This window comes from Ciconia boyciana, chromosome 2, assembly GCF_034638445.1.
Source record: "Ciconia boyciana chromosome 2, ASM3463844v1, whole genome shotgun sequence".
Lineage (NCBI taxonomy): Eukaryota > Metazoa > Chordata > Aves > Ciconiiformes > Ciconiidae > Ciconia > Ciconia boyciana.
Genome location: NC_132935.1, coordinates 140,905,223 through 140,931,873, shown reverse-complemented (window position 1 = coordinate 140,931,873; position 26,651 = coordinate 140,905,223). Strand labels below are relative to the sequence as shown.

The 26,651-nt window shown below is 38.8% G+C and overlaps 1 protein-coding gene across 3 annotated transcripts in view; it reads right to left on the bottom strand.

Moving 5' to 3' along the window:
- Positions 1-26,651, bottom strand: part of SLC25A13 (solute carrier family 25 member 13) — a 102,505-nt gene that overhangs the window by 64,022 nt on the left and 11,832 nt on the right. For 2 of the 3 annotated variants that reach the window (XM_072854241.1, XM_072854240.1), the window contains 3 exons: positions 14,286-14,339; positions 10,150-10,292; positions 3,422-3,537 (listed from right to left, as the gene is read on the bottom strand). In XM_072854241.1, the coding sequence (XP_072710342.1) occupies positions 3,422-3,537; positions 10,150-10,292; positions 14,286-14,339 (313 nt within the window). Of the gene's footprint in view, positions 1-3,421; positions 3,538-10,149; positions 10,293-14,285; positions 14,340-14,628; positions 14,731-18,056; positions 18,105-26,651 lie in introns of those variants that run through there. The other variant, XM_072854239.1, reaches the window with a different exon arrangement.

Sequence of the window (26,651 nt, the reverse complement as noted above, 5' to 3'; positions counted from 1 at the left end):
GTGGGAAATTCTACATCAAAACAAATCAGAATTAAAATCTTCAAAGCCAGGTTCATCACAGACTCGGGCAATCACATCTCTTTTTGTGCCCTTCCTTTCTCTGTGAGCAAACCCAACATGGACAACACTTATTTTGCCCTGCAGTAGGGCTGTGAGAACCAGTATAAGAAAAGGAAAGTTCCAGTCCCTGGATATCACCACTGCGTTATTCACAGCTCAGAACTGTTCACTCCCATCATTTCATTTATCCACCTGAAATTAGAGATGGAAGTTAAGACAACTTAGTTTTTAAACACTGACATTTTTACCCAACCATCTCGCCCTTTTTTAAACGCCATCTAGTAAAGAATTTCAAAGGGCTCTGCTTCTTTAATGAGGCATTAAAATACAGTCATACGACAAAAAAGCAACTCTACTAAGTCTCTTAAACCCCTGGACTTACATTATCAGCTTTTATGTGCCTGTCAACACTCAACAGTAAGAAGCAATGGTTTGCTCTTTGCCTCGAATTTAAAAGCCAGCTAAACTTCCTCCCACTTTCCTGCTGAGAGCTTTAACTCCTTGCAAACTGTCAAAGCTTTGACACTTCAGCAGCAGATAAATCTACGACATGATGCAACGGCCAGGTGTAGTCTTAGTCAGCCACTGGCCACTAATTTACTAGTGGCCATTTCATTCACCTCGAAAAGCAATAAACTAGAAATACTCTCGCCCCCACACACACACACAGTTTGCGGATCAGCCCTTTTAAATAGGTGCTAGCTCTGTCAAAGAACCAGGTACGGTTAACTTGTAACTTGAAAGAAATGAAACATTTAAAATTGTAGAGATGTCAACATATGGCTAAAATGAGAAGACATTTCCAACCCAGAAGCTAAAGTAAGAACGCAGCGTTTTTGAAGAAAAGTAAGTGCAAAGTATTAAATACTGCAACTTCTTTACCCAGGACATTTCTCTCAATAGCCACAGCCTGGATGTGGCATTCAGTATAAAAGCTCGTTGACACAAAGCCCATTATTAATTTGTTTTACAAAGGTGCCATGCTAAATGTACCTGTAGAAGAGTAAAATTTGGATGATTTGCTTAGTAGAATATGTAAAGTTCACAGTTGGGAAGCCCTATATTCCATTTGGTATAAGCTAAAATATTTATACCATTATCTCAGTATACAGAAAAACAATGACTGCACAGATAAGCCATGCTGTTTCTTTACAACAATAAAATGAGATACAGACTTATAATGGGATCCTTGAGATACTACACTTAACAGCAGTATAGTGAAAAATGATCCTTTCCCTTTTCTTCTGTTCCTTTCACACTGGTAATTCCACAGTATACAAACCCCCTATTTAAGTCTCCTAACCTTGATAAGGACTTGATCCCACTCTCATTCAAGTCAATGGAAAAAGATCTCATAATTAACCTCAAAGACGCATGACTGAGGCACTGAGTGGCAAAGTTACAGGATAGTATTGTAATAATTTATTCATTAAAATATTAGGGTTTTTTTTCATAATAGGGGGAAAAAAGCTTTTTTTCTTCTGATAGAAAATAGAAACTAGCTTTATCTAAAGGTCAACCATTTCTGCTGAGAATGCACAACATTGAGACAGCTCTCACATCCTCCCCACTCCAGGCGTTTGCTGAGGTGGTAGCCACAAGGTACTGTACAGAAGTTACAAATGCATTTATGCTTTCAAAGGGGGAGACGAAGGAATTAAAAAAAGCTATCTGAGGTTCTGCCAATGATGGCATGTCTCCTCTTTCAAATACCTTAAATACAGCCTGGCATAGGAGTTTCTCTCATCACTAGAAGGACTTCAGTGGACTTCAAATGCCAGACAAATCCCTTGACTCACTGTGTCAAACCCCAAGGGAAGCGTTTGCCAGCAGGAAAAATACAAAGAAGAATGGCAAGAGTTAAAAAGTTAAGTCGGACTGATTCAGCATTCAGATCAAACGACTACAGTTCTTCCTAGATTATTAACGAGCGCTCGAAGCAACCGGGGGCTCTGACGCAAACAAGAACCTGCACATCACAGGCATTCCAGGAACCCTGGTTTGTCTGCGCTGGAACAAAACTTCTACAAAATATGCGCACCCTCCTAATTTAAAAGCATGCTGTCTCTCGTTGCCTCTCTGTCCACACACATGCACAAGACTGTTAGGCACAAAATACTTCCTTCATCAAGGTTATGATCAAGAGAACTTCTTCCTGAAATTCTTTCAAATCTTTTAGCATATGTAATAATTTTTAAAAAGCTGTTCTAACAAGTAATGTTGCACACAAAAAGCACATCTTTCACAACCTCAACAGACAACCAAAATAATGAAAAACCAAAACAGACACAAGAAGAGACAGCAAGTCTTCTCACGAGCCGCAACTTCAAATACAGATTTTTGGAGATGGTAGAAGGAGTACAATGATGCTTCAAGCAATGGTAACAGGATCTCGTCAGTTCAAATGGAAAGGGAAGGGCTTTTTTAACTGAGCATAAAAAACGTGTGGGGAATACTAGCAAAAGACAAAGGGCATGTGAACCATACATTTCAGAAAGACAAAGAGTCAATGTCACCCAATTTTCCTTTTACTTAAAACTGTTTAACAACCAATTAATAAAACTTGAAACATATGGATAACCATGTCCAAATGTAGCAGACACTTGGACAGAAATAGCAATTTTATCCAGTGTAGGTACTTAGGGAAAAAAAAATCCCCCATACTTTTTGAAGTGCAAGATCAATGTCTGAAGTTATTCAAAACTGCTAATTTCTGAATCCTTCTTCCAGACAGAATGGCCCTTATCATTACGCAGGTGGTAGATAGTCCTGTGCCATCTCTACGGTATTTAGAAATAAACAGTTCCCATAATCAAGTTTTAAACTGGCCTGAGTATTTCTCATGTTGTCAGTGCAAACACCACACCTCCACTGCACAGCTGAATTTTTCGGGGGGGGGCGGCGGGGAGAATAATGGATTTATTACTGTACAATCTCACAGAAGAAAGTTTTAAGCCTTAAAAGGAAGCCAGTTTGAAATATAGCCAATTTAAACAAAAAATAATTCAGGGTAATTTCAGACTCAACATTCACCCAAGTCTTCTGGCAACTTTCTTGCGGTTTTACAATAATTTCCTATAGTCACCTTTCACTGCTGTTCTGAAGACCTGCACAAGCATGTTGGGGGGAAGAGAAAAAGAGAAGTGACCAGTTCTCCAGAGAAAACCATGGAGATGACCATGACCTTGACTTCATATTGTGCATATGTAAATGATTAAAAAAACTCAACCAGAAAGTTGCTTGGCACTAGAGTAGTTCCACTACCAATCATTGTATTTCCCACAGTAACAGAAGGTGAAATAAGAGTTTAGCATAAGTAGGGATTTTTAAATTAAGAGTGTACATTTAAGAACAGTCTTACCAAAAGTAACTTCTCCTTTGCCAGTCTTGTCAAACAGCTGAAAGGCTACTATGAACAATGCATCTGGAGCACACAGGACTGATTCAAATGCCACAAACTCTTGAAAGGATATCAACCTAAGGGATGAAGGAAAAAGAAGAGCTATGAAACTACTTGCTTGCAGAAAAATGAAATACAATGTAACATATATTATACAAAAGAAATAAGACCACAACCAAAATGTGTACAAAATGTTACCAATAGGGACCAAAATTTATCCTAAAACGCCCTATCACCAACGCTGTCAGGAGGCCTTTATACCACTAGATGGAAATTACTTTGTTGAACGAGGAACTACTCCTCTCAGCAAGTCACAACAGAACATAAAATAAGCAAGGCACTCAGCATGGCTACTCACCTCAGCTTTAATATCTAACTGAACTGCCCTCTGGGGGAGCCTACCTCCCTCCTCTGGCAAGACAGAGAGCCAATAAAGATATGGGTAACTTCCCTCAAGACTCAGTACTTGAGGCTTTTGTAAAGCAAATCCATTCAAGACCTACATGCTGCCACTACAGAAGCTCCCACTACATGCTCCCACTTCAGAAGGAACCGATCAGAATGCATTATCTGTTTGCTAGCAACTTATTAGTCATCCATCGCAGCCCTCCAGTCCTGCGTGTTGAGTCACAAATTTCAAGCAGTAGTCTGCACGTTCTTCCTCAGCCCAAGAGCAGTTTATTCAAATTCACCATTACAGCCAGGTTCCCAATACATGAATGCAGTAGCAGAGCAGAGATAAAAGCAGAGGTGCCCTTCCTTAAGTTAGTTAATAAGTAGAAATACATAATTAGACAACTTGGCATTGTTTCCAGCAGTAGATTTGATACAGCAAAGACCTTGAGCAGTTCTAATTTCTCTGGGTCACACCCAAGAGTTCAAATGGAGATCAAACTCCTATTCTTAAAGAGGCAAAGGCCAACCATTCTTCTGTTTTGCTACTTCTTTAATGTCTAGGTTGTACAGTCTAAAATTGTCTTCAAATATGTGGCTGCGGGGCCTGCTGGCAGTCTGGGAGGTTTAAGATTGCCCTCTCTCGAGGCTGCTTTATGTCAGCATAGCAAGCGCGTAGCTTTAATGGGTTCACACGGCAGTATCTGGGGAACAAAGATTTATTTCTGAGAAGCACAAAATTCAGCGTAACAAATGTCAAGAAACAAACACAAACAAATTATTAATTTTTTTTCTATTAGAAATGAACTGTATCCTTAGGACTTCTACTCAAAATGACACTGCAGCCAGTTCAATGAAAACCGCCACTCAGTATGCAATAACAGTGAGGAACAAAGTGTTTGAATAGGCTGGAAAAGACATTCATTCCATCAAGTTATGATGACCCATGACTATACAGCAATTTCCAGTCACCCTGTCTTAAGGGAATTAATTTCAAGTCACACAGAAGTGTGCTTGCTGCATGTCAGCAGCCAAACATCCATGGGTAACAGAAGCTGATTTCCGTGAAGAACATAAAAACATGACAAGATGAACAAAAGAGGACATTAAAAAAAAAGCGTGGCACAGAGAAGGCCAAATAGCTCTTCTACTTAACCTCCCTCAATATATATGCACTAAATAAAAGTAAAAGAAAGCATATGTAGAGTCAGAAATAGTCTAACAAAGAATTACCTCTGGGAACTTGCCACCATGGGTTATTACATAGTTTGAAAAATAAATAAAAAGAAACCTCCTCAGGTGTTCTTAATATTGAAATCACAACTGATGATGCCAGTAAACATATAAGCATGCCTTAAGCTTTACTGGCAAAGAAGCCAATGACTTACTACATATGCACACGTTAGCACATGGGCAGGCCATTGAGTCGTTTATTTTAAGCTCCTTGGGAGCTCTCAGTACTCCCCACTGTTAGACATAGAATACACAGATACTCAGTCTTTAAATGGAAGAAAACTTCCATCTCTCCTAAGCCAAAAGAAATCTTAAAACATGCAACATTTCCTTCAATTTTAAACCAATATATCACAACCTACTTCGTTTTGCATTTATGCATATTTATTGTTACTATGTGACTTACGGGTTATAAAAGCTCATTATTATCCATTATTATTGGTTACATACCTGACAACTTCCACAACAGCAACCAGATAAAAAGCACTGAATTCTTCTATCCCAAAGATTATAAAGCCCACACACAGAAAGAACAAAACAGACAGCAGGCGACAAGACTCTAGAATAGGATTGTTTAGAATTAAAAATGTAAAATATCTGCCAACACCATTTTGATAAAGCCGCTTTTTGTGTGAAACAACAACCAGCATATGTCCTTACCAACAGATCCCAACACAGTGATAAGAGCACAGAAAGGAAATACAGCACCTATCCCAGCAGAATCCCAGCACCACACCAATAACATATCTGACGTTACTAGACCTGGATTTGATTAAAACTTCATGTATTAACACTGCTATAAGATTTTATACTAGTAGAAGCATTCTTTGTCAGTACTTGCAAGTAATAAATCCCACTAATAAGTCAGAGATAGATGCTTAAAATAACCCCATATCCATTTTTAAAAACAATTATTCATAGTACTAGGAAGATTAAAAGTGTACAAATTGTGTGGTTCTAGCCAGACTATTAAAGAAGAGACATTAATATCTGCTGTGCCAGCTGAATTCAAATTAACCCAATTTTTACATGTTAATTAAACCAGCTATTTTCTTCTTATTGTATTTTTGCTCCCTAAGTAGACTAGCCTGCTAGTGATTCCCAACAGATCTATTCTAACAACAATGACGTATTCATTTACTTCTATTATGACCATACAATACAGTAACTGAGCAGTAATTTTTCACAGTCAATTACATGTGTGATTCTTAATGCTTAAAGATGCTGAAATAATGCGTACCACATAGCCATATGCTCACTTCTCTATACTGCACAAGGGCAGTTGCCTGGGTAACACATTTTCTCTCTGGTTTAGCATCACCCTTTTGGGTTTAGCATAACCCTTCACTGAATATCATTAGGTGTCATTAAACAGCATGTATTAACATGGACTTCAATATACTACTTAAGAGTTATTTTATCTAACTAAACAAGTGCTCATTTATGTTACAAAAGCAGAGAAAAGCCTAGTGATTTTAACAGTGCAAAAAGAGGAAGCTGAAATGTTTATAAAATTTTACTTCGGTCTTGAAGATATCCTACCTAACTGGTCAAAGTCTTCCTTCACCTTCATGTCCTCATTAATAGTGCCAACACTGCACAATTTATTCAGGAAGACTGAAAACCTGGTATTTTAAAAACATCCACACACAAGAGCTACAGTCCAAATACAACAACTGGGTATGGTGCAGCAAGACCACTATTTACTACTCTCTCCTTTCTTCCATGCTTCTTCTTTTGGTGCTCACACCCATGGTATCTGGGCACCACAGAGACATGATGCATTCCCACCCGAGAAAGCCTGCATGTAGCCATGCAAAGAAAAAAAGCCATTACCCACTGTAATAATACATACAAATGCAATGATGAAGAGGTTTCTTCAGAAATCAATGCATATGTTTTTACTGTATCAGCAATTTAAACATGATAACATAATGGGACACAAATTGAAGCTATATCTATTATTTTACGCTGCAACCTAGGTAAACTAAGTATAGTGTAAATTGGTGCATTAGAGGATAAATTTCTATCCAATAATAATGGAAAATGCTGGCATTTCCAAGTGTTATTTTTGAATAGTTTGTCCTTTCTAAAAATACAGCATACAGTATTTCTCAGTAAAGTGTTAGTTACTACAGTCCAAACAGAAATGTGCAGTAAATACTTATTTTGTTAGACAGATGTTTAAAAGTACAACAAAAGACTGAAAAACATTATGTTACAGTAGGCAGGATGGAAAATGCCTGGCCTGTTGCTGATAGGCCTTGAGAAAGCCACTGTATTTTGGGGGAGTTTCTGATCCAGCTGAAGCCAAATGAAGCATGTTTTTTTTCAACTAAAATTAGGAAGGAGAAGCTTCAGGCTAGGAACCAGTCAAGGCTCCTAAGTCCGTTTCATACAAACTACAGCCACATGATATAACACTTTTTAAAAAATCTGTGTTATTACTGATCGACTACTTTGAAAGGCTTCTCTGGCCATCAGCAAGAAAAGCATTTCCTTTTCTTAAAGGAAACCTTAAAAAGATGACTCTGTAAGAGGACACAACGAAAGCCTACCTCCAAATAACCCTATGCCCTGACTTAAGATGGAGGCAAAACTTGCTCCCATGGCAACAGATATTCACTGAACACTAGAGTCTACCTTAAGAGGTCTCGTACCTTTGTAACACCACCAGCAACTCCTGTAGATACTCTCAAATCCTTAACCTCTGGCGATGCAGGAACTGTCCTAGAGCTACATGAGAGATTTTGTCCACAGCAACCACAGTGATTGTATGTAAGAGCTACCGTTCTTTACACTTCACACTCAGGATTTCTTCAGTTCTGGTGTAAGCAACTCTTTGCCTATCTATTTGCTCTGCTCATAAGTCAGAAGCTCTTGTGCTGTCTGCCTTTCAACCATGTGACTTACCAATTTTAGTATTTCTCATTGATTACACTTGGTACCTATACCTAACTTCTCACCAAAATCAAGAGGAGTTAAACAGACGCTTCTGGTGAAGAGTGGTCATGCTCACCAGTCATGAAGAACAGATGCTTTTTCAGAGCAAAACCGGGATCCGAGACAGTGGATAAATGCTTCTAGAAATACCATAGCAGTATTTTCAGAACCGCACTACTTAAGCCACTAACACTGCAACGAAATTAACTTGTCATTGCTCTTGCAAGCTGCCTTCTATTTTATACTAGCTGAATTATTGAACAGACTCTCATGACCTTAACATGTGTAAGTCTCTAAACACTGACCAGCCTATTAAAAATGAACACTAACAAAAGTGGGTTTGTACTTCACTTTAAAACTAGGAGCTCTGGACTGCCAAGTTGGAAAGAATTCAATAGGAGAAGACCAGTAGGTCTTATTGCCATCCCTAGGAGATTTCATTCCAGGAACCAAAAAGCAAGTGACCCTCTGTTTGCAGACAATCACTCTGCAAATTACTTTATACATCACTAGAACAAGGTACAAATGCCTGGCCACATGGCAAAAAATGCTACAATGCCAAGTCAGAGAGAGATGAATGCTACTCACTTTCTGAACTTTCTCCATTCTTTCACATATTAGTATAGCAGCTAAACAAGAAGACAGCCTGAATACCAGAAGAGACTCTCCAAAGACATGTTAGGAACATGCAGTCCCCTGTCACTGCACAGTCTGCACCGCAGAAACAGTCCTTACCCATGGCAGAAAGTGGCAATTAGAAGCCTCAACACTACACCGCAAAATTCCTGCAAGATCACACCAAGTTATGAAATCCCAAGTTGTCAACAGGTTCACATAGGCTACAGTTTTACATTCTGCTCTTCCTGACACCAGTTTCTGCTTGTGAGGGAGATCCAAATCACAAGGTATGGATTATACTCTCAATCTTCTTATTACAAAATGCATTTGAAGCTGTGCAATTTGGAAAATGCCATTTTTGCAGGCATCGAACCAAGGGAAGAAATCTGAGAAATGTTTAATGTTTTCAGTCAAACGCTTTCTGAAGCCACCACTTTCTTGCTGCCATCATGCCAATGTTACCAATATAACCTTTTACAGAATTCTTTTACCAGGGCTAACAATCATCACATTAACTTGTCTGCAAGGTTTAAGGTGTCCGGCTGCCAGATACATGAGGCTGGCTGAGCAGAAAAGAGAGCACATAAACTATTGCAAAAGTTCTCAGTTATGCATGCATCTGTTCCCTAGGAAGCCTGCATTCTCTAGTCATGCTTTATCTATCTCACATTTTACTCTCTGCAACCACTGATATGAGTCATGCCTGAAGTTTTCTGGTTTCTAAAAATGCCACAACTACAGACTTTAAGTCCATAGCTAATTATTCTAAAGTTTCTCTAAAGATACTTTAAAGGCAGGGTTCAAAAAATGCATTCATATGGGTGAAGAGACAGCTTGCCTGGGCAAGTACCAAAAGCAAAAGCTAGGATTTCATTAAAGAAGGGGGGAGGAGGATGGAGGGGTAGCTAATCTTGCCTATTGGCAAAGTCAGCCTTTCAAATGCAAACCATGTGCAACCAACTTCACTGCTGTCTTCCCAAGATTGCAAAGTGGCTCCCTAAATACCTTAGATGCTACTCCTCCCTCTTAAGGGAAAAAACAGTGGCAAAAACCTTTAGCAGTGCTACGGCAAAACAAAGCAGGGGCATTTTTTTCTACAAGCTCTTCCTACACCATCTAAAGTTATTTTGGATTGCTATTTGAATGTGTTTGTGACAAATACATAAAGTAAACAGAGACAGAAAGACTCATGAAAGGAAAGGAAAGAGGGAGTTAGGGGAGCCAGCCAAAAAACATGAAAGGTTCAATGAATTAAAAATACATAGTAGACAGAAAATGGTTTGCTCAGCTAAATGGTACATGCAGCCCAAAACATTGTTTCTACAGTATCCACTTAAAAGATACTGTATTCCTTTATGTATCTGCAGGCAAAAAAAAAAAAAAGGCAAGAACCAAAAACAAACCCCACCACCCTTCAGGGACCAGATTGTTTTGGAAGAATGGTTTTGTATTTTTTAAATGAACAACATAAAAAGAAAAAAAACACACAAAAAACCACTTACCCATCTTTCGTCTGATCCACCACACCTGCAAGGAGCTGTACAGTGCTTGCATTAGGCAAACCATCTCCAATTATCTTCAGGTACCGTGTGACAAAGTCATTTGGAGACATGAAGAATTCGCCATTCTTCTCCACACTTGCATACTGTTAAATGAATACAATATTTAGTGCCTCAAATACATCCTTCTCCAGGTATGTATTACCACTACCCACAGTTTCCAATCAGGAGCAGCCTACACCCAAACAGGAGAGAGTAAGTGGGGAGTTACTCGAGCAGCTGAAGGCTTGGCTTCCCAGCCAGAAGAGTGGCAGATATACAATTATTTGTTTATCATGTCAACAATTTCTCCATGGTAGTCTAGAAAGAGTTAATACTCCAGTACTGAATGTTTTTTTGAAGTTGAACAAGAAGCACACATGCAAACATGTATGTGGCACCTCTGACCCACTGAAACTATAACAGCAACAGGATAGTCCAGCATATTTTATTTATCTGAAATGACTCCTTTGGGATGAGAAGGTAGGTTTACACCTGTGAAATGACTTTACAGTACTAGTGGAGTAGATGATCCCACAGGAGTGTCCACCTGGGGGTGCTGTTCTGGAGGAACTCCACTGCATCACCTTCAGCCACAGCTGGTCTGTAAGTAAAGGAGAACCTACAGATATTCCTCCTTGGTTGCACTGCTGAAAGGAGGCCAGAGAATAAGCATTTGCAGAAAATGTAAGAGAAAGCAAGAACTTGGACACGTCAGCATACTGCAGAAACAAGAAAAGGGGTATGAGACCTTACCAAACACCACCAGCATACGTTACTCCCGCTTTATACCATAGTTACTGGCATACTACTCCAGAAACAGCACTCGACAGACCCAAGCATATTTGCTCCCAAGGGAAGCTTCCAGTAACATGTTACATATCAAGGAAAAGGAATATTAAAACACTTTGAAGATAATACATAAACAAATAAAATTGCCTTTGTTACCACCCTTACCCTGATTCCTCAGTCATCCCGCAAAGTTTAAAGCCCTCATTTTCTGTAGAAGGGTAAACTTGAAATCAACCCTAAAAATGTTTTTCAAGGAAAGAAAAAGGATAAGGACAGTAATTAAGAGGAAAAGAAATCCCAGGCAACATTTGCAGAACCATGTGTTAGCTTTAATGGAAACAGGTCTGTCTCAGGATAACAAATGTGCACTGAGAACAGGAAAGCAACTGTTAATTTCTTTTTCTTTTTTAAGGTAAGGTAGGATGATAAACCATTGTTGCAGCTCCCCACAGAGCATTATCCACACTTAAGTAATAAATAAATTAGATGCCTATTGCTATTTTGTAGCGTACTTCAAAGACACATGTTTTGTTTTACATTGCTATGGCTCTGCTAAGGGAAGGAAACTGCCAGTTTTCATTTCACAGAGCCACACTGGTGCCTGCAGAGTACCGTTATACCTGCTGTAGGCATATAACTCTCAGAGGGATGCCAAAGTGTAACAGTAAGTAGATTATTTTATTCTAGTGCTATATAAATACAGTCTTCAGGTACAGCAATATCTTCAAGAAACAAGGCTTCAGAGAAGCAAGCCCAAACAAAACATAACTTGCTTTGGCATCTATATATTGGTTAGCATTTACGGATTCATGTTTCAATAGACACTGTTCATAATGCAAGCTTTCTAGTTGATACACTGCAAGGAATTTTCAATTGTATACTTTTATAAGAACTAGCAGATCAATTGATTTCAATGTAATCATTTGCAGGGAGACAGAATCTTTCAGAATCCCAGCCTCAAAAACTTTTAACACAGCTGCTATTGAGAAACAAATCAAGTAAGTCAGACAGCCTATGCTTCTATATTTCATTTTTTTCTTCCAGGCTAACCCCCTGCTAGGGCACTCAATAACAGAAAACAGCACAAGGTTTCAGTGTCCCCCTGTTTCTTGTCACTGTGATTTACTCAAGTGTATTTGAAATCCAATCACGTACTCTATACTACATATAGAAAATGACCTTGGAAAATGTCAGCTTGATCACTTTGACTAAAATCTAATCTCTTAGGGGTTATGGTAGAAGACTCAGAAAAAGTAGAGTTACTCTTGGAAATTATCATAACAAAAAGAGAAAAACATCAAATCTATTGGTTTTGGAGGAGAGACATTAAAAAAATGGTTCTTTACAATTGTATTTTTCCCCACTTTGGCAATTATACCCACAGAGAATTTGATATTATACAATAGTACTTAATGGCTTTTTGGTAACTTATTTCCATACATTTTAGATAGTCGAGTATTAACCAGTTCAACCCCATTTTAAATAAGATTTGCAAACATTTGAGTGGGGGTTTGATGTATTAAAAATGCTAAAAGTTGACTGTAATCAACTGTATTTAAACTGATAGCTTCATATTTATTTCTACACAGTGGCTACCATTCCCACCTGGGAATCATATTTTTTAATTCTTAATTGAAGTAGAAAGAATGGCTGTCAAAGTTATTTTATAAGTGAAGATCCCACAATCTGCAGAAGCAACTGTATTGGCCTCACCACTTACAATCGTCTGAAGCACCTTAATTAACACTCTGGCCATCGCTTATCTGTAGAGCACAAAACAACATAGCACATTCACTCATCCTTTTTCCTTCTCAGTAGTAAGTGGCACGACAATTTCTGTATTGCACTGAACAAAACGTTCAGCTCATATTTCATTACTCCGCTTATTGAGACCCCTTCTTTAAGTGGAAGGGGAAGCAGAAAAGGATGAAAAAGGAGCTGGAGGTGGTATTTAGTGTGCTCAACCATGACCCATTCAATCCATCAAAACTGAAAGCTGAGGGAGCTACAATCTTCAGAAATTCAAGAGAGGTGAATACCCACAGGCAGGTAGGAAACAACTTTCACACTATTCTCAGCAAACCAACCAAACCCCTCACCACAACTGAGCGCTGTCCCACACTGCAGAAGGGACCAGGCTTCTCTCTACCATGTTTATTCCCTTCCTCAATGCTACCATCTTCTTGGGTCAACGGTCTACTCCTTGTCTGCCTTTTCTGCTGCCTTGCTCCTGTTCTTCAAGCATTTGCTTCTGAAAATCCCATTACCCCATTCTTTTTCAAGAGTCTTTTTGCTCTCCTGACAGATACAAGTTCCAGGACTTAATAAGTTAAATCCTGGCTCTCTCAACTGAAAATCTTATTTTAGAGCTATAAATACTGACAGTATATGATAAAACTATAAATACTGGCAATATACATAGTGACACCTACACATATTGTTAATAATAGCTCACAAGGGACAATGGAAAACATGCAAAGAAGTGCACGGAGAGTGGGGCATGACGCTGGAGAGAGGGAAGGTGGAGGGAGGAACTTGGAAAGGTATGAGCTCTCTTAGGCACTCAACCCCTTCACAAAAATAATTCAGATACAACAGCTCCCTGTAGCACTGCGACACCTACCTCACATATATGCTCCAGACCCACCAATTTCTGTACTCATTTTTCACGCCAGACTACCAAACTAATACAGACCCTGTACTAATAAATCTTAGGAAGGTTAGGAATAACTATCTAGGAAATGGTCAAAGAAAGCCATATTCCAGCAAAACACTAAAGCACACTTCTCTCAAGTATAGAAGTACATGAGTAATTTCATTGCTTGCATACTTCTACAGCAGGCACACACAGAAGGAATTCTAGTGAAATAATAAATACGGCTACCACTTCACAAGGTGAGCTTCCCAACACTTCTACAAATTAGAGAAGAAGAGATAACCCTGAAGGAAGGAAGGAAGCAAGGATGGGAGAAGAAAGTTTACCAAATGGTCTAACAGCAAGGTATCTACACGAACATTTTACCATGTGTAGGAACAATATTGAAACTCCCACCCCATTCTCTGAACAATGCGTTTTTTTTCTAAGATAGTAATACTTCTTCTGAGTCAATACAATAATCAGTCAGGAATGTATCTGACTTCTTGGTGAGCATTGTTCAATTCTGATAATGGTATTTAAGTCTAACATGGTAATAATACAGTGAATGATTAACGGTTGGAAAAACTATCAAGAGTTGTATGCCGCAATAAAGGAGCAAAAGATATGAAAAATTTAAGCAGAAAGAGTAAAATATTTACTTTATACATACCTTCAAAAATATTGTTTTCAACTCAGCTGGATCAGCTCTCTTGGTTAGAGCCACCTACAAGTAAATACAATTACATTAATATGCATAATTTATACAAAAGATGTCAAAGTGTCATTTAAAAGGAAGAATTCAAACAGCAGAACAAGTGATGAAAATAAATGTTCACCTTAGATAAATTAGGTACTGCTTTAGCTGGCCATGCTTATTTTACTCGTTTCACATTTACACTAAGTTATTAATAATTTTTGTTGTAACTGCTTCCCTTATGCAAGCCTGCAATTCTTAAACAAGCATACATTAACAAGTCATAAAGATATTCAAGTATCAAATCTTTTCAACATACCTCTCTGTTGGGATTCGGCATTATACCATCTTTACCATACAGATTTTTATACTTCCAGCATCTTTCATCTAAGGATTTCAGAGTACCATACGCAGCCCCCAACTGATAGATGGCAAGCATAAAATACTCAGACTTACAAACTTGTCCAAGAAAGCAATTCCCTAAAAGACTGAATTCCAATGTAATTATTTGGTTTACTGGTACTTCTACCCCCTACTTCCAATATTTTAAACTATTTAAACTTACAGTGTAGACCTTTCTGATGAGGTAAATTCAGAAAGCACAGTATCTAGATTTTTCTGCAGATCAGGCAACTAGCCAGTTCCAACTAAAATCCAAGTTACATTTATCATCACAAACCCAAAGTAATTAGAATTTTTTTTTCCCAAAACACTGAATTAAAAAATATTCTATATCCACTATGGAGTAAGCCCATCAGTATTTTCCTTGTTGACATACCGTGCCATTCATTCGCTGCTTTTGGCAGCAAGTGGGTTCATCCCCTCAGTCTGTGCCTGCTATAGAGTTTCCCTTTCTTTCTTCAGGATACTTTGATAAAATCTTGCTTGCCAACATAATAACCATCATCCAATAAGTCAATTCAGTACATCAGTCTATTTCTAATTAAAAAAAATTACTTTGCAAGCAAAGCTGGATTTTCAAAAAACTTGTGAAAACATCTCTGTAATGGGGAATAAACAGCCAAAGGGCAAGACGTAAAATCTTATCCTCACCTAAGAATTAAACATCAAACAATAAAACATGACTACCTACTTTCTTGACTCTCCAGAGCAATGGTAGATTGTAAAGGCAAATGTGACTGCAAGTGCATTTCTAGTAGCACACTAGACTACTGCAGAAAATGGTAGGAGTTTGTGTAAGTCTGCACAACGGCATTATATCCTCACACATACATTTAATGAAGAATCTTTAGTAAGTTTTTCCTCACCCTAAATAGGTCATTTAAAAACAAACAAAAAAAGACAAAAAAAACCCACAAAAAACCCCAGAGTATTTTAAGAAAAGTCTATGAATAAGGTTTCTTATAAAATTTTAGAAGTTTTTTTAAAAGGGAAAAAACACACTTGAAGTTATGCTAGGACTCAGCTGACAGAGTCCACAGCTGGAGTCCCAATTCTGTGTTTGCACAGAAATCCGTGTGGAGGCAGTTACAAAAAATCAAAGTGTAATTGTGAAGCTGGGAATCTAAAAATGTGTATTTTCTAATGTACAAGCTGTCCTAAAGGTAATCACTGTGTAGTAAGCAGAGATTTACTTTAACCCCATTTGTAAAAATCTGGTACTCTAGAGCACTTGGGAACTTTGTGGAAAGAAAAAAACCCCAATATTTCTATACTGCTGCAATGCAGAATCTTGCCACTATACAGGCAAACAAAAGACACTTAAAACATCTGTATCCATTAAAAATATAATCGGTATCACACTTAATCTGCCTTAAAGTTTAAATTTTATACTGTCCCAGAAATCTAAGCCTAAAGAAACCAGGGATGAAAAGAAAAAAGGAGAAGGGTACATGCCGATGGCTGAACCTCCACTCATTTTCCTTTGGTTTCACTGACATTAAGCACCTTGGGAAACTCGGGAGACAAAATGCGCTCATAGCCTAGCTGCCATTTTTCAGCCCCCTTTTGATTATGGGAGGATTTGGGGGTTTTTTTACAGCAAGTTTCTTTCAAACCATATACTGAAAGACAGGCTGAAGCTAGCCAGGTCAATGAGTGCACAGCAGCACTGCAGACCGGCAGCCCAAGCAGAAGCTGCAGACCACGGCTTCTCTCCATTTCCTGCAGTCTACTTCCACACTCTTCCATTTCCCAGGAAACAGGAGAGGAAAGGGATGGTTAGCGCTACAGAATGGGTTTGTTCATGTGGCACCCACCAATCTCCATTTTGAAAGGTCTATTTGATTCCAAGCAAGGAAAAGAGCTTCTATTACATTATGTTACAGCTTCAGGAGGAGCAATGCTAATGCAGCCATACCAGTGCTAAGGGAAGTATTTAATTCAGCCTTTCATCCATCCCCAGCTGTGGGCAAAGCTGAAGCTGCACACACAGACACAAGAACTGATCCTGACGACAGGCATTACTAGCAGATTCCCCTTCTGGAAAAGGTCAAAATATCACTTTCAATACCATTCTGAAAATTGTTCCCAGTTATGTTAGCAGTTGAAGGTGGGCTAAGTAATCTGATGCCAAGACTGCAAGCCAACAGGTACCATGCCTGATGAAAAGTGACCCACAGACACAAGCTCCTTCTCCTTCAGTCAACGCAGGTGATGTTTACTGACTTTCATATAACAGGGCTTAGGTGATGTGTTTTGTTACTGGAAAGACTTCTCCAGTTCACTTTATCTTCCCTCCATAAAGACAAAAAACAGCCTGAGATAAAACCATCTATGAGCTGGTAGGCATGACATCTCTAACTGTTTGAGGCGGCATTTGATAAAGCAGATCTGAGAGAAATAGTGTTTGTTACTGCTCTTTACAAAGAGATGCTTTGTAACAGACACTAACACTTTAAAAAACCCAGTAACTTTTATTAAGTAAGGTTCAGTGAAGAAAGCTCTCCAACAAAAAACAGTTATTTTTAAAAAAAACAGGAGACAACATAGAGTACAGAAACTGAAGTGCAGGATTATAACAAAGTCAGGACATGCTACAGAAAAGACTGGGATAACATACAGAAAATGTCATCAGGGATTTTAATTCCTAAAGTAGATACTTGAAAGTTTTAGCCAATGTAACTGTGTATATGTGCATTATACTGTATATGAAGAACCAGCCAGCACAGTACATCTCAGGCAATATAAGAACTGAATTTAAAAATGCCAAATCCCTCCCATTAGCAATGACGTTCAGCAAAGGGAGACAGAGGGTGCACACAGAAAGGGAAAACTCTGTAAGTGAGAGACAGTAACACATGGGTTGATTTGCACACTGGAGCTGTTCATGTCCTTAGACTCCCTTGCACCTTGATCTTAATCTCAGCTCATTTTCTCCAGCGGAGCTCTTTTCTCCTTGTTGACTTATGCTTGATTTACACTGGCATGCACTTTCAGTCTCACTTCCACCCTCAACAACAAATGCAAACAGACTCTTCCCAGAAAAATGTAACTGTACAACAACACAAGAAAACAGAATCCACTGGGAATCAAAGAAAACTATAGTACATTTCTAATCAACTCGATTAATATATTTGTCATACATAAGGCAGAAGGAACAAGTTGTCAGATGGTATGTGATATCAAAAGATACAAAAGGACTAATAAAGTAGTGAGTGTCCTCCACCCAGTAAAGAACGACAACAACATGGGTGGGCAAGAGGGAAAAAGGCCAGTAGGAAAATCAGAATTAATGCCAATATAGCATTAACCTCATGGCAAACATAAAATGTCTGACCTTCTCACCTTTATGGTAAAGATCACTTTAGTAGCCACCATTTGGACAGCGTAGAAAGGTGATGGGGATCCAGGAACACTTGGGTATTGCTACAATATTCCAGGAAGTTTATTGGGACAACAGCAAGTCCTAACCAAAGACAAAGAGATAAACATCTCTAATACTGTTTCTTCCTCACAGTTTAACCTGAATACAGCGCAAGTGTGAAGAAGAAAGTTGATGGAGGTAAAGATGTCCCCCTCTACCTCATTATCTTTAAAAACTCCTGACACCAAGCAGGTAAGATGCTGGAGAGCAGCCCTTCTCCAAGCAGCGAGCCGGAGCTGTGGCAGGGCTGCCTCGCTGCCAGGCACTGGTGAGCTCAGGCTGTTTCATTCTAGAGAACACCATCTATGGGCACGTACAGAGAGACGATGTTTGATGAAAGGCCTAACAAGTGATCACAAGCTCTAGTACCTTCATGTTGAAATTAAGATTTTTTTTAAGTTTTTCCATTCTTAAACACAACTGAAGAACGCAATGTATTTGGCACCACTAAAAGACCTCAAATCAAGATTGAAACCTCATGTCTTCTAGAGGTATTCTTCAGTTTCATCACAAGTTATTGAGTCCACCTGTAAGACTCAAACACATGTGGCCCAGTTTATGTAAGAGGTCAGATTAGATCATCATAATGTTTCCTTCTGGCTAAAAGTACACATATACACTCAAAAAGTGCGACTCCAAAGGAGATCAAGCCAGGGTTTGACCTTACATTCTTGTTTAAATGAGTGACTGCAATATCAGAAACCAGTTAAAGTGCAGTTACTGGCCAAGTTTGAATTCAGACCAGAAATCTATTAATACTGTGCAAGTACTATGCTAAAACAACACTCCAGTTTGTATTTTAATACAACTAACTTGCCTACATCGATGAGAATAACCTTCTTCCATATTTACACTAATACTACCACAAACATACACAATCATTCTAATCTAGCAACTGGCCTTGGTCACTCTCCCTCATCACACACAGCATCATAAGTTACAAGCGTTCTGCATCAACATCTGTCCAGGGCACTGTCTCCTGTTTCAGCTGCCCTAATAACCGTTTTTTGTTAGCCCAACATGCTTCAGCATATTCTCACCTCAGCAAAAGCACAGTCGTTCCTTTTGCACGACAGAATCCAAGTAAAAGAAATTCAGTGATCTGAAATGGAAAGCAATCTACGCAGAAATCAGCATCACAGGGATGTCTGCAAGCAAGATGTGGACCAGCTCACCAAGCAGGGAACCAGACAACTGCAAGGAGAGCTGGCACAGAATGCAGACCAAAAAGACCTTCCTGCCAGACCTCCCTAACAGTAAGCTAAGTATTTCTCCTAGGAAAATATAATCAGATGGCATTTGGCATACCTACCCAAAGGCTTAGGGCAAGAAGCACTGTAAGAGAAGCTGATAACTACTAAGCAGGTACTTCTATTACATTCAGTCTGATCAGTCAGAACACAGTCAGTCTTGAGACAAACACATTTATTTTCTAAAAACAGTTCTCATCCTCAGAGTCGAACATCACAATTACATTTTGCAAAAGTGTAACTCTACACTAAGTAGCAGTTACTGCATTCCTTTGTCTAATAACACCTAAGCTAAGAAAAAGAAATGTTATTAACACTAATCAACAAATTCTTCTCGGATCCTACAGGCTCATTCAGTATGCAGAGCTACAGAATACACACTAGTGAAACTAGACAGTTGTGCTGAGTCTACCCCACACAATGGTGAAGCAGAACAAAATTTGCTAGCTAGCAGAGACAGCAAATCTCAAGCAAAATTATTAACATTCATCTTCACTCTATCACAATTATAAATCTCTGAGCAATTCCCCGTCCGGCTTCTGCACCATGATAAGTGGAAGCCTCACTTCCCCCAAGTGCATCAAAGCTAACAGACCTACTTTATTGGGCAATTACCTGCTAGCTTTGATCCTACTTTCAAAGTCCCAAAGCACATGCAGCTGGCTTGTTCGTAAGACAGTTCTCACACAAGGAGATTCCCAATAAACCATACTTTTGCATGCAAACTGATTGGGGACCAACGCACAGTTATCAATTACATACACACAGGAAAATGCTTGTCCAATTTGTCCAATGCTTCCAAGCAGGTAGAGAAACAAAGGTGGGGATAGTATATATCTTAAGGAAAACTGCTACAAGAATTTCCAAGACTAGCTGATTAATGCTATGTAAAAAGATATTTAGACTGTGTACTTCTACAATTTTCTTACTTAAAGACTTGGAAAACAGAAGGACCATAAAACTAGCCCGATACTAAAGTAAAAATAGCTAGGCATTGTCATTGCTCAGCAAAATCATTTAACAAAAGGAAAAAGCATAATACTATGACCAATACTATCCACTCCAAACTTTAAGCACGTATCAGAAGATGCAGTTAAGAACAAACTGAACTATTAGTTTGTAGTCAGCCTCTGGACTATTACAAGGATGCAATTGCTGCCATTCCTACAACAAAACCTGATGCACTACACTACAGGGAGAAACTGAACCTGAAAACCAACTCTTTGTGAAAAACAGAAATGTCTCTTCCACTTTTCATGTTGCTATCAGAAAAAGCTCAGCTCTCCAATCCCTTTCTCTACCTATCTATCATAGAGAGCTACAGTACTCTGCATCAGTCCATCTTCTTCCTCAAAGTAATATTCCCTATTGTCTCATAGCTACTCTACAACACCTTTTTACTCAGATGATCTTCAGGACTGTGATCCAAAAACACACAAGCAAGCTACTTTGCTATGGCCATTATGCAATATTAACATATCCCAATGTATCTCAGCAAACTAGAGCTCACCACTCACTTGAAGAAATGCAATAATTATACATAAGATATATTAGGGATTCTTCAATAAAAAAGTTTATTTCCAAATGAGCTATTAATGAGAATGGTCAAATGACATTTCCATCAACTCATGGGTATTTTTCAAAAAATACCCCCCTCCTGCTCACCATAGATGGGATGACAGATGCTAACACTCTTACTTTGCTCTCCCTTTTGCTTCCTTACACCTTTTGGAAATGGAGGCATATCTAAGCATTATGAATGTGAACCTGCTAAAACATATTTGGTGGCTACCTCAGCCCAGTTTATAGACTTTCTCTTTTGATTCTCCCAGGGCTTGTTCTGTTACAACAGTACTACTGTACAACCAGCGCATTGACCATAAGCTCAAGACATCAACTGCCTCATGTTCATCTTCTGAAAGCAGCCATCCCAGTGCTAGCAGTTTGTCTTCTAGAGCTAAACTTCAGGCTTACATCTAGCAGGAAAATAGTAATCTCACCCAAAGAAGCAAAGGATAGGAAAATTCTCCAGTGTAACAACAAGATCAAAAGTAGTTCCTGGAGGAAGTAGAAGATTAGATACCTGTTATCACTCAAAAATTGTCAGGGAGAAGTGGCAGACTATTAGGGCAGCATGAATTTTACCTGGCACTCAATGTTATTAGCATAAAATATGTATTTGGACCAGGATTAAGCAATGGATAAGCCACAATTAAGACAGAAGGCTATTTAAACACCATGGTTCTCACAAGGTGGCACCTTCAGGAAGCATCGTCTCACAGCTATGCAGAGCACCAGTGAGCTCTGGGAGAGCCATCATTGAATGCAACATCCAAACTACTAACGAGCCTCTCCAAGGTCCCTGTGCTCATGGTGCTCAAGGTTCCCAACAGCCCACAGCTCACAGAGACAATCACTCCTGGTTTCAGCTGGCTCCTAGCTCCAGCGCCCAACACCCAAATGCTCACTCTGCCCCTGGCACAGCACAAAGCAGCTTTTACAGCCTAAATGATCAGGTGCTTCTACCAAGACGAGTCACAAACAAAAGATTCAAAACAATAGATATGATGCTGCACTACCAGGGAACTTCTTGAGAGTCCTGCACTGCTCCTGATGCTATGCAGTGCACACAGCAACCTAAAAAGAAGTGTCCCATGCTTCATCTGACACCTTCATAAATTACAGAACCAAGATAGGAACAATGGCAGGAATAGACAGCCTGAACAGTGTTACAAAAGGTTTCTCCGTAATTTTCCCTCCCCAATGTCAACGCAATGGAAGTTGTACTGTGACACAAGGTCCCAGTGAGTGAGCAGGATCATTTGCAGCAATAAACAAAAACCTGCTGCCCTTTGAAGGAAGTGCCATACAGGGGTATTGTAACAGAATGATCTGGTCTTAGATAACTACTAATTCTGTGTTAAGGAAAAAAAAAAATTATATGGATGTGCAATCAGTGCCTATAAACTTGTGGAAAGATCTGTCTCAAGTTGTTGCTAGAGTAACTGTTGTTTGTGACTTCATGCTTGTGAAGGAGCAAGTGAAAGAAATGCGCTGGAGAAAAGTTCCTATACATTACATGTCTTGACTAATAATTGCGTGACAGGAATTATGTAGGAAAAACTGACAGGTAAATGTATTTTGTTTCGGTGTTGTGTTTTCTTCTTTGAACACAGAAGTTCACTTTTCAAGATCCTATTTATAATCAAATCTATCTATTCAACTCTATTCAAAATGCTACACCTCAGCAGCTCAGAGAACTGGGAAGGGTGTGGGAGTGGGCATGAATCCCTATGTGTGCACAGATCCAATTCTACAACCTTAAAAAGAACAAAAGACAACTGCACAATGGAAACAGCATCACACACACATGAAGCAAACTTATTAAAGGCTATAAATGATGGAACTCAAAATCTTAAGTCTTGCAGTCAGGAACCTTTCCTTATAGCTAACAAAAATAACAGCAGCATTCCAACACATACTTGAGCAAATAATAACACTGTGCTACTTGAAACAATAAGAGAAAAAAAGTATAGGTTCTTTTTTTCTTTTCTTTTTTGGCTGTACAGCACTCAGCACAGTGTAGTAGTAGGTCATGGGGAGCGTGCCCGTGTTCTGTGACAGCTGAAAGAGTCACAGTAACTATCCACCTTTCCCTGATAAACATGCTAGTCAACCTCTGAGTATGGAAAATCTGGACTTTCAAATAACAAAATATCTCCCTCTCCCTTGAAGATTTTTACCTGTCATCTCAAAATATATATGCCAAAATGTGAGTTTGCAAACATGCTCTCTTTTGCCTGCAAGCAACGGTATTACTGTTTGTCCAACTCCCATCATATGGGTTTCAGTTTTAAATTATATCATCTCGCTGAAGACAGGGCAATTACAAAGAAAAGGCAGTTTAACATTTTTTTTACAATTCTTATCTTCAGTATTAACAATAAACAAATGCTTGGTGCTTAAATATCAGCAGATTACACAGTTGCCACAGGCAACTGTGGGTGTGTGACCTTCATTCTTGGTAAGGACCTGAGCAGAAACTTGAAGCTATCAAAGAGGGTACCTGGAAATAATTTGCAGTTTCACGTAGGAATATCAAATAATCCAATGAAGACCTAAATCATTTATGTAAGGCAGTGACTGTAACACTAAAGGTTTATCTGCTAGTGACTTGCCGCAACTCAGTCAGAATTGTTAGAGTTCACAATAATTCTCCGTAATTTGCAAAAGTTGTAAGATACCTGACAACAATAATTAAAAACTTCTCATCTCCTTAAGAAACTGCAGAAACATTTCCAGCATTTTAATACATTTTAATTAGAAACTATTCTGATTTTAGCTTGAATGATTTTGGCTTCTTATCTGTGAGCCTATTTTATTACATATGTTTGCATAAAGCAATAATTGTTTCATTAAAACATTAAATTTACTTCTGCTGCATAGCCCTCAATATTTTTATGAGATCATTTGGTTGCAGTGGAAATGATGATGATGTCAAATGGAGCATTCTGATTTAAAGATAGGAATTTAAAAAAAAAATCCTAAGATTACTTTCAGGCAGGCATGTTCAGCAGAGAGGAAAACAGAAGTAAATCATTTTTATGTGCCAAGAAAAGGATTTCCATTTTCTTCGGGGGCCCTGTGGTTAAACTAAAACCTAAAACTCTGAGATTAACCAAACACGGAGCAGAGTTTAAGACACTAGAGAAATTCTAGCACTATTCTTTCAATGTCTCACTAACCAGGAGTTCTTCCATTTCATTCCTTGGACACTTGGGTTGATGTCAGCATCCTGACACCACCAAACAAATTCAGAGCAGTACATCTGCCATCCCACAGTACGCTACTGGTATCAGATGACAACGTAGCTCCCTTTTTGTCATCAACTATCAAAAACATAGTAAAATTCCAAAAATTTATTTCTGATCAGTTGATCAAGCCCTTTGAAATGCAAAAAAGTAATGCTTTGCCTCATGAAAACGCTGAGTGATCAATTAATGGTTACTCCTCACAGCTTTCACAACCCATGCCAGCCCAGGAAGTCTTTGAACAGTGAACAGAAAAGCCAGGAGACCTCACACTAGTTTCCATTATATATCACTTTGTTTAATCAAACTGTGGGTCACACACAACACAAAGTATCCCCAGGCTTTCAAAGCCACAAAAGAATTGTAGACACATATTCTGTATAAAACTTTCTAAAAACACTGAAGGAAAACAGTGTATTTGAGTGTCTTTTTTTGCACACTTTGCTAAGCTCCTTCCATGATTTTCACAAGTTCAGTGCCCTCTTTTCCTCCTTCACTCCCTACCTATCCACAAGACAAAGGGAAAAAGATGGTTTACTATCCTTAACTTGTCAATGGCACAGAGAATAAGGAACTATTAAGTTCTATTTGAATTATACAGTATTTGGGTTGAATGTTCACACACTTGAGAATTAAGTATTCTGGTTTGGGCTATTCTCATAACTGAGATGCTCAATCTACTGGTTACATGTAATGGAACACCAAAAGCAAACTGCAAGAGGTTTATAGTCACTATCATTTTTCTTTACTGTGAGAAAAAAAGAGAAGCCCAAAACTTTTGTAGTACAACATTCACAATGCAGAAAAGACTGAACCCACTGCTTCACACCAGTCAGCCTTGAAATAAAAGATACAGACCAAGTAACTGATTTGGACATGTGAACAGAGTAAAAGCAATTGTAGAAAGTTTGTTGTTGCCATGTTTTTCTTCCTTTTGAACAGCATCAACATGGGACTAATTCATGATCTTTACAAAGTAGTTTCCAGTTAGACTGACACACAATGGCAAGCAGCGTTAGACAGGTGAAGTGACAGGAAGGAGGAAGGCTGACTTGATGTCAGTGACAAAAACTATTTTAATGGAAATGTGAAATTATTCAAAAATTTCTTCCCCTAAACACGTGAAGATTTCTCTAGTCAGATTCAGACTGCACAATGGGCTGAGAGCAGGAATCAGCCAGACACAGTATTTTCACATATCGCATTTTTTCTAATAGCTTCTCATACTCGGTGCCTCACTTAAAGGTTTCTTCTGCCAAAGATCTGTTAAATCACTGATGTTCCATCAAACAGTAGTTGTCAAACATGATAAAGACCTACAATAATAAAATACATGACCGAGAGGTTTTAGTAGCCGAGCATCCAGGGAAGAGTGGAAATAGGTCATACTTCCAACGCACAGAAAGATGACAATAATAACAAACAGCCTGCTGTTTGCTCAGTAATACTAATTTTCAGACCTCTTTTCTTCTATCCTAAAATCAGACCTATGTATCAGGTCATGCGATGGATGGATGTGACAGGGAAGTCACGTAACAAAGGACAGATGATAATGCTCGACTGCTACTGCAGAACACACCTTTCAATTAAGTCCTTTAAGCAGGGAGCTTCCCACCCTGCTACTGATACAGTACAACATCCTAGCCTCTCTCCTGCTCCGTAACACCACACACCAGACCAGAGACTCGACTAAGAAGCTGTAGTGGGCACCTGGCATAAGAGAACTGCATAAAAAACGTAAAGCAGCACCACAAACACACAAAAGTAGGAAGAAGCATTAAGGCAGGAGACCTCACTTCTCAGTGTAGGAAACCATGCATGCACACGTTTGAACACAGACCTCCAAACCAGAGTTGCGTGCACAGACGTAAAATCTTTGTCATGATCCTGCTGACGGCCTTTTATGTTTTGGAGATGTTACCTACATTTTGATTAACACCTATCAGTCTTTGATGAAAGATGTAGTCAGATGCCGCTCAAGCTACTCTAACACTGAATAATTTGCTCTAATTTAGTCCTTAAAAAACTATTCTAATTTACTGCTTTACTTAGATGAAGTGGGCACATTTGCTAACTTCCCAGAATTAAATATCCATTGACTGAGGCAAAAACCCAAAACCCCAAGTAAGTGATGGTTCTATTGGCTGAGAGAGTTCAGGGAAGTTGGGATAAGAAACAGCAACTTAAATAGGAAGAGAATTAGAATTTCTTCCTCCTACTGGCTAGATGATTGGCAATTGGCTCAGGATCATCCTTTTGAAAGCATCTTCCCCTGTTGACTAAGTGCACTTTCAGGCAGTATGCAAACACTATCAGGAAGAACGTAGAAAAATGTGTGTCCTTCTATGACTCCATATTCTGAAATCTAGAGACATTTTTTCCAGTACACAACGTCAGAAAGAAAAACAAAGAACAGAGAGTGCTAGTTGTTGTTCTCTCCTCATCTCCTTGCAAA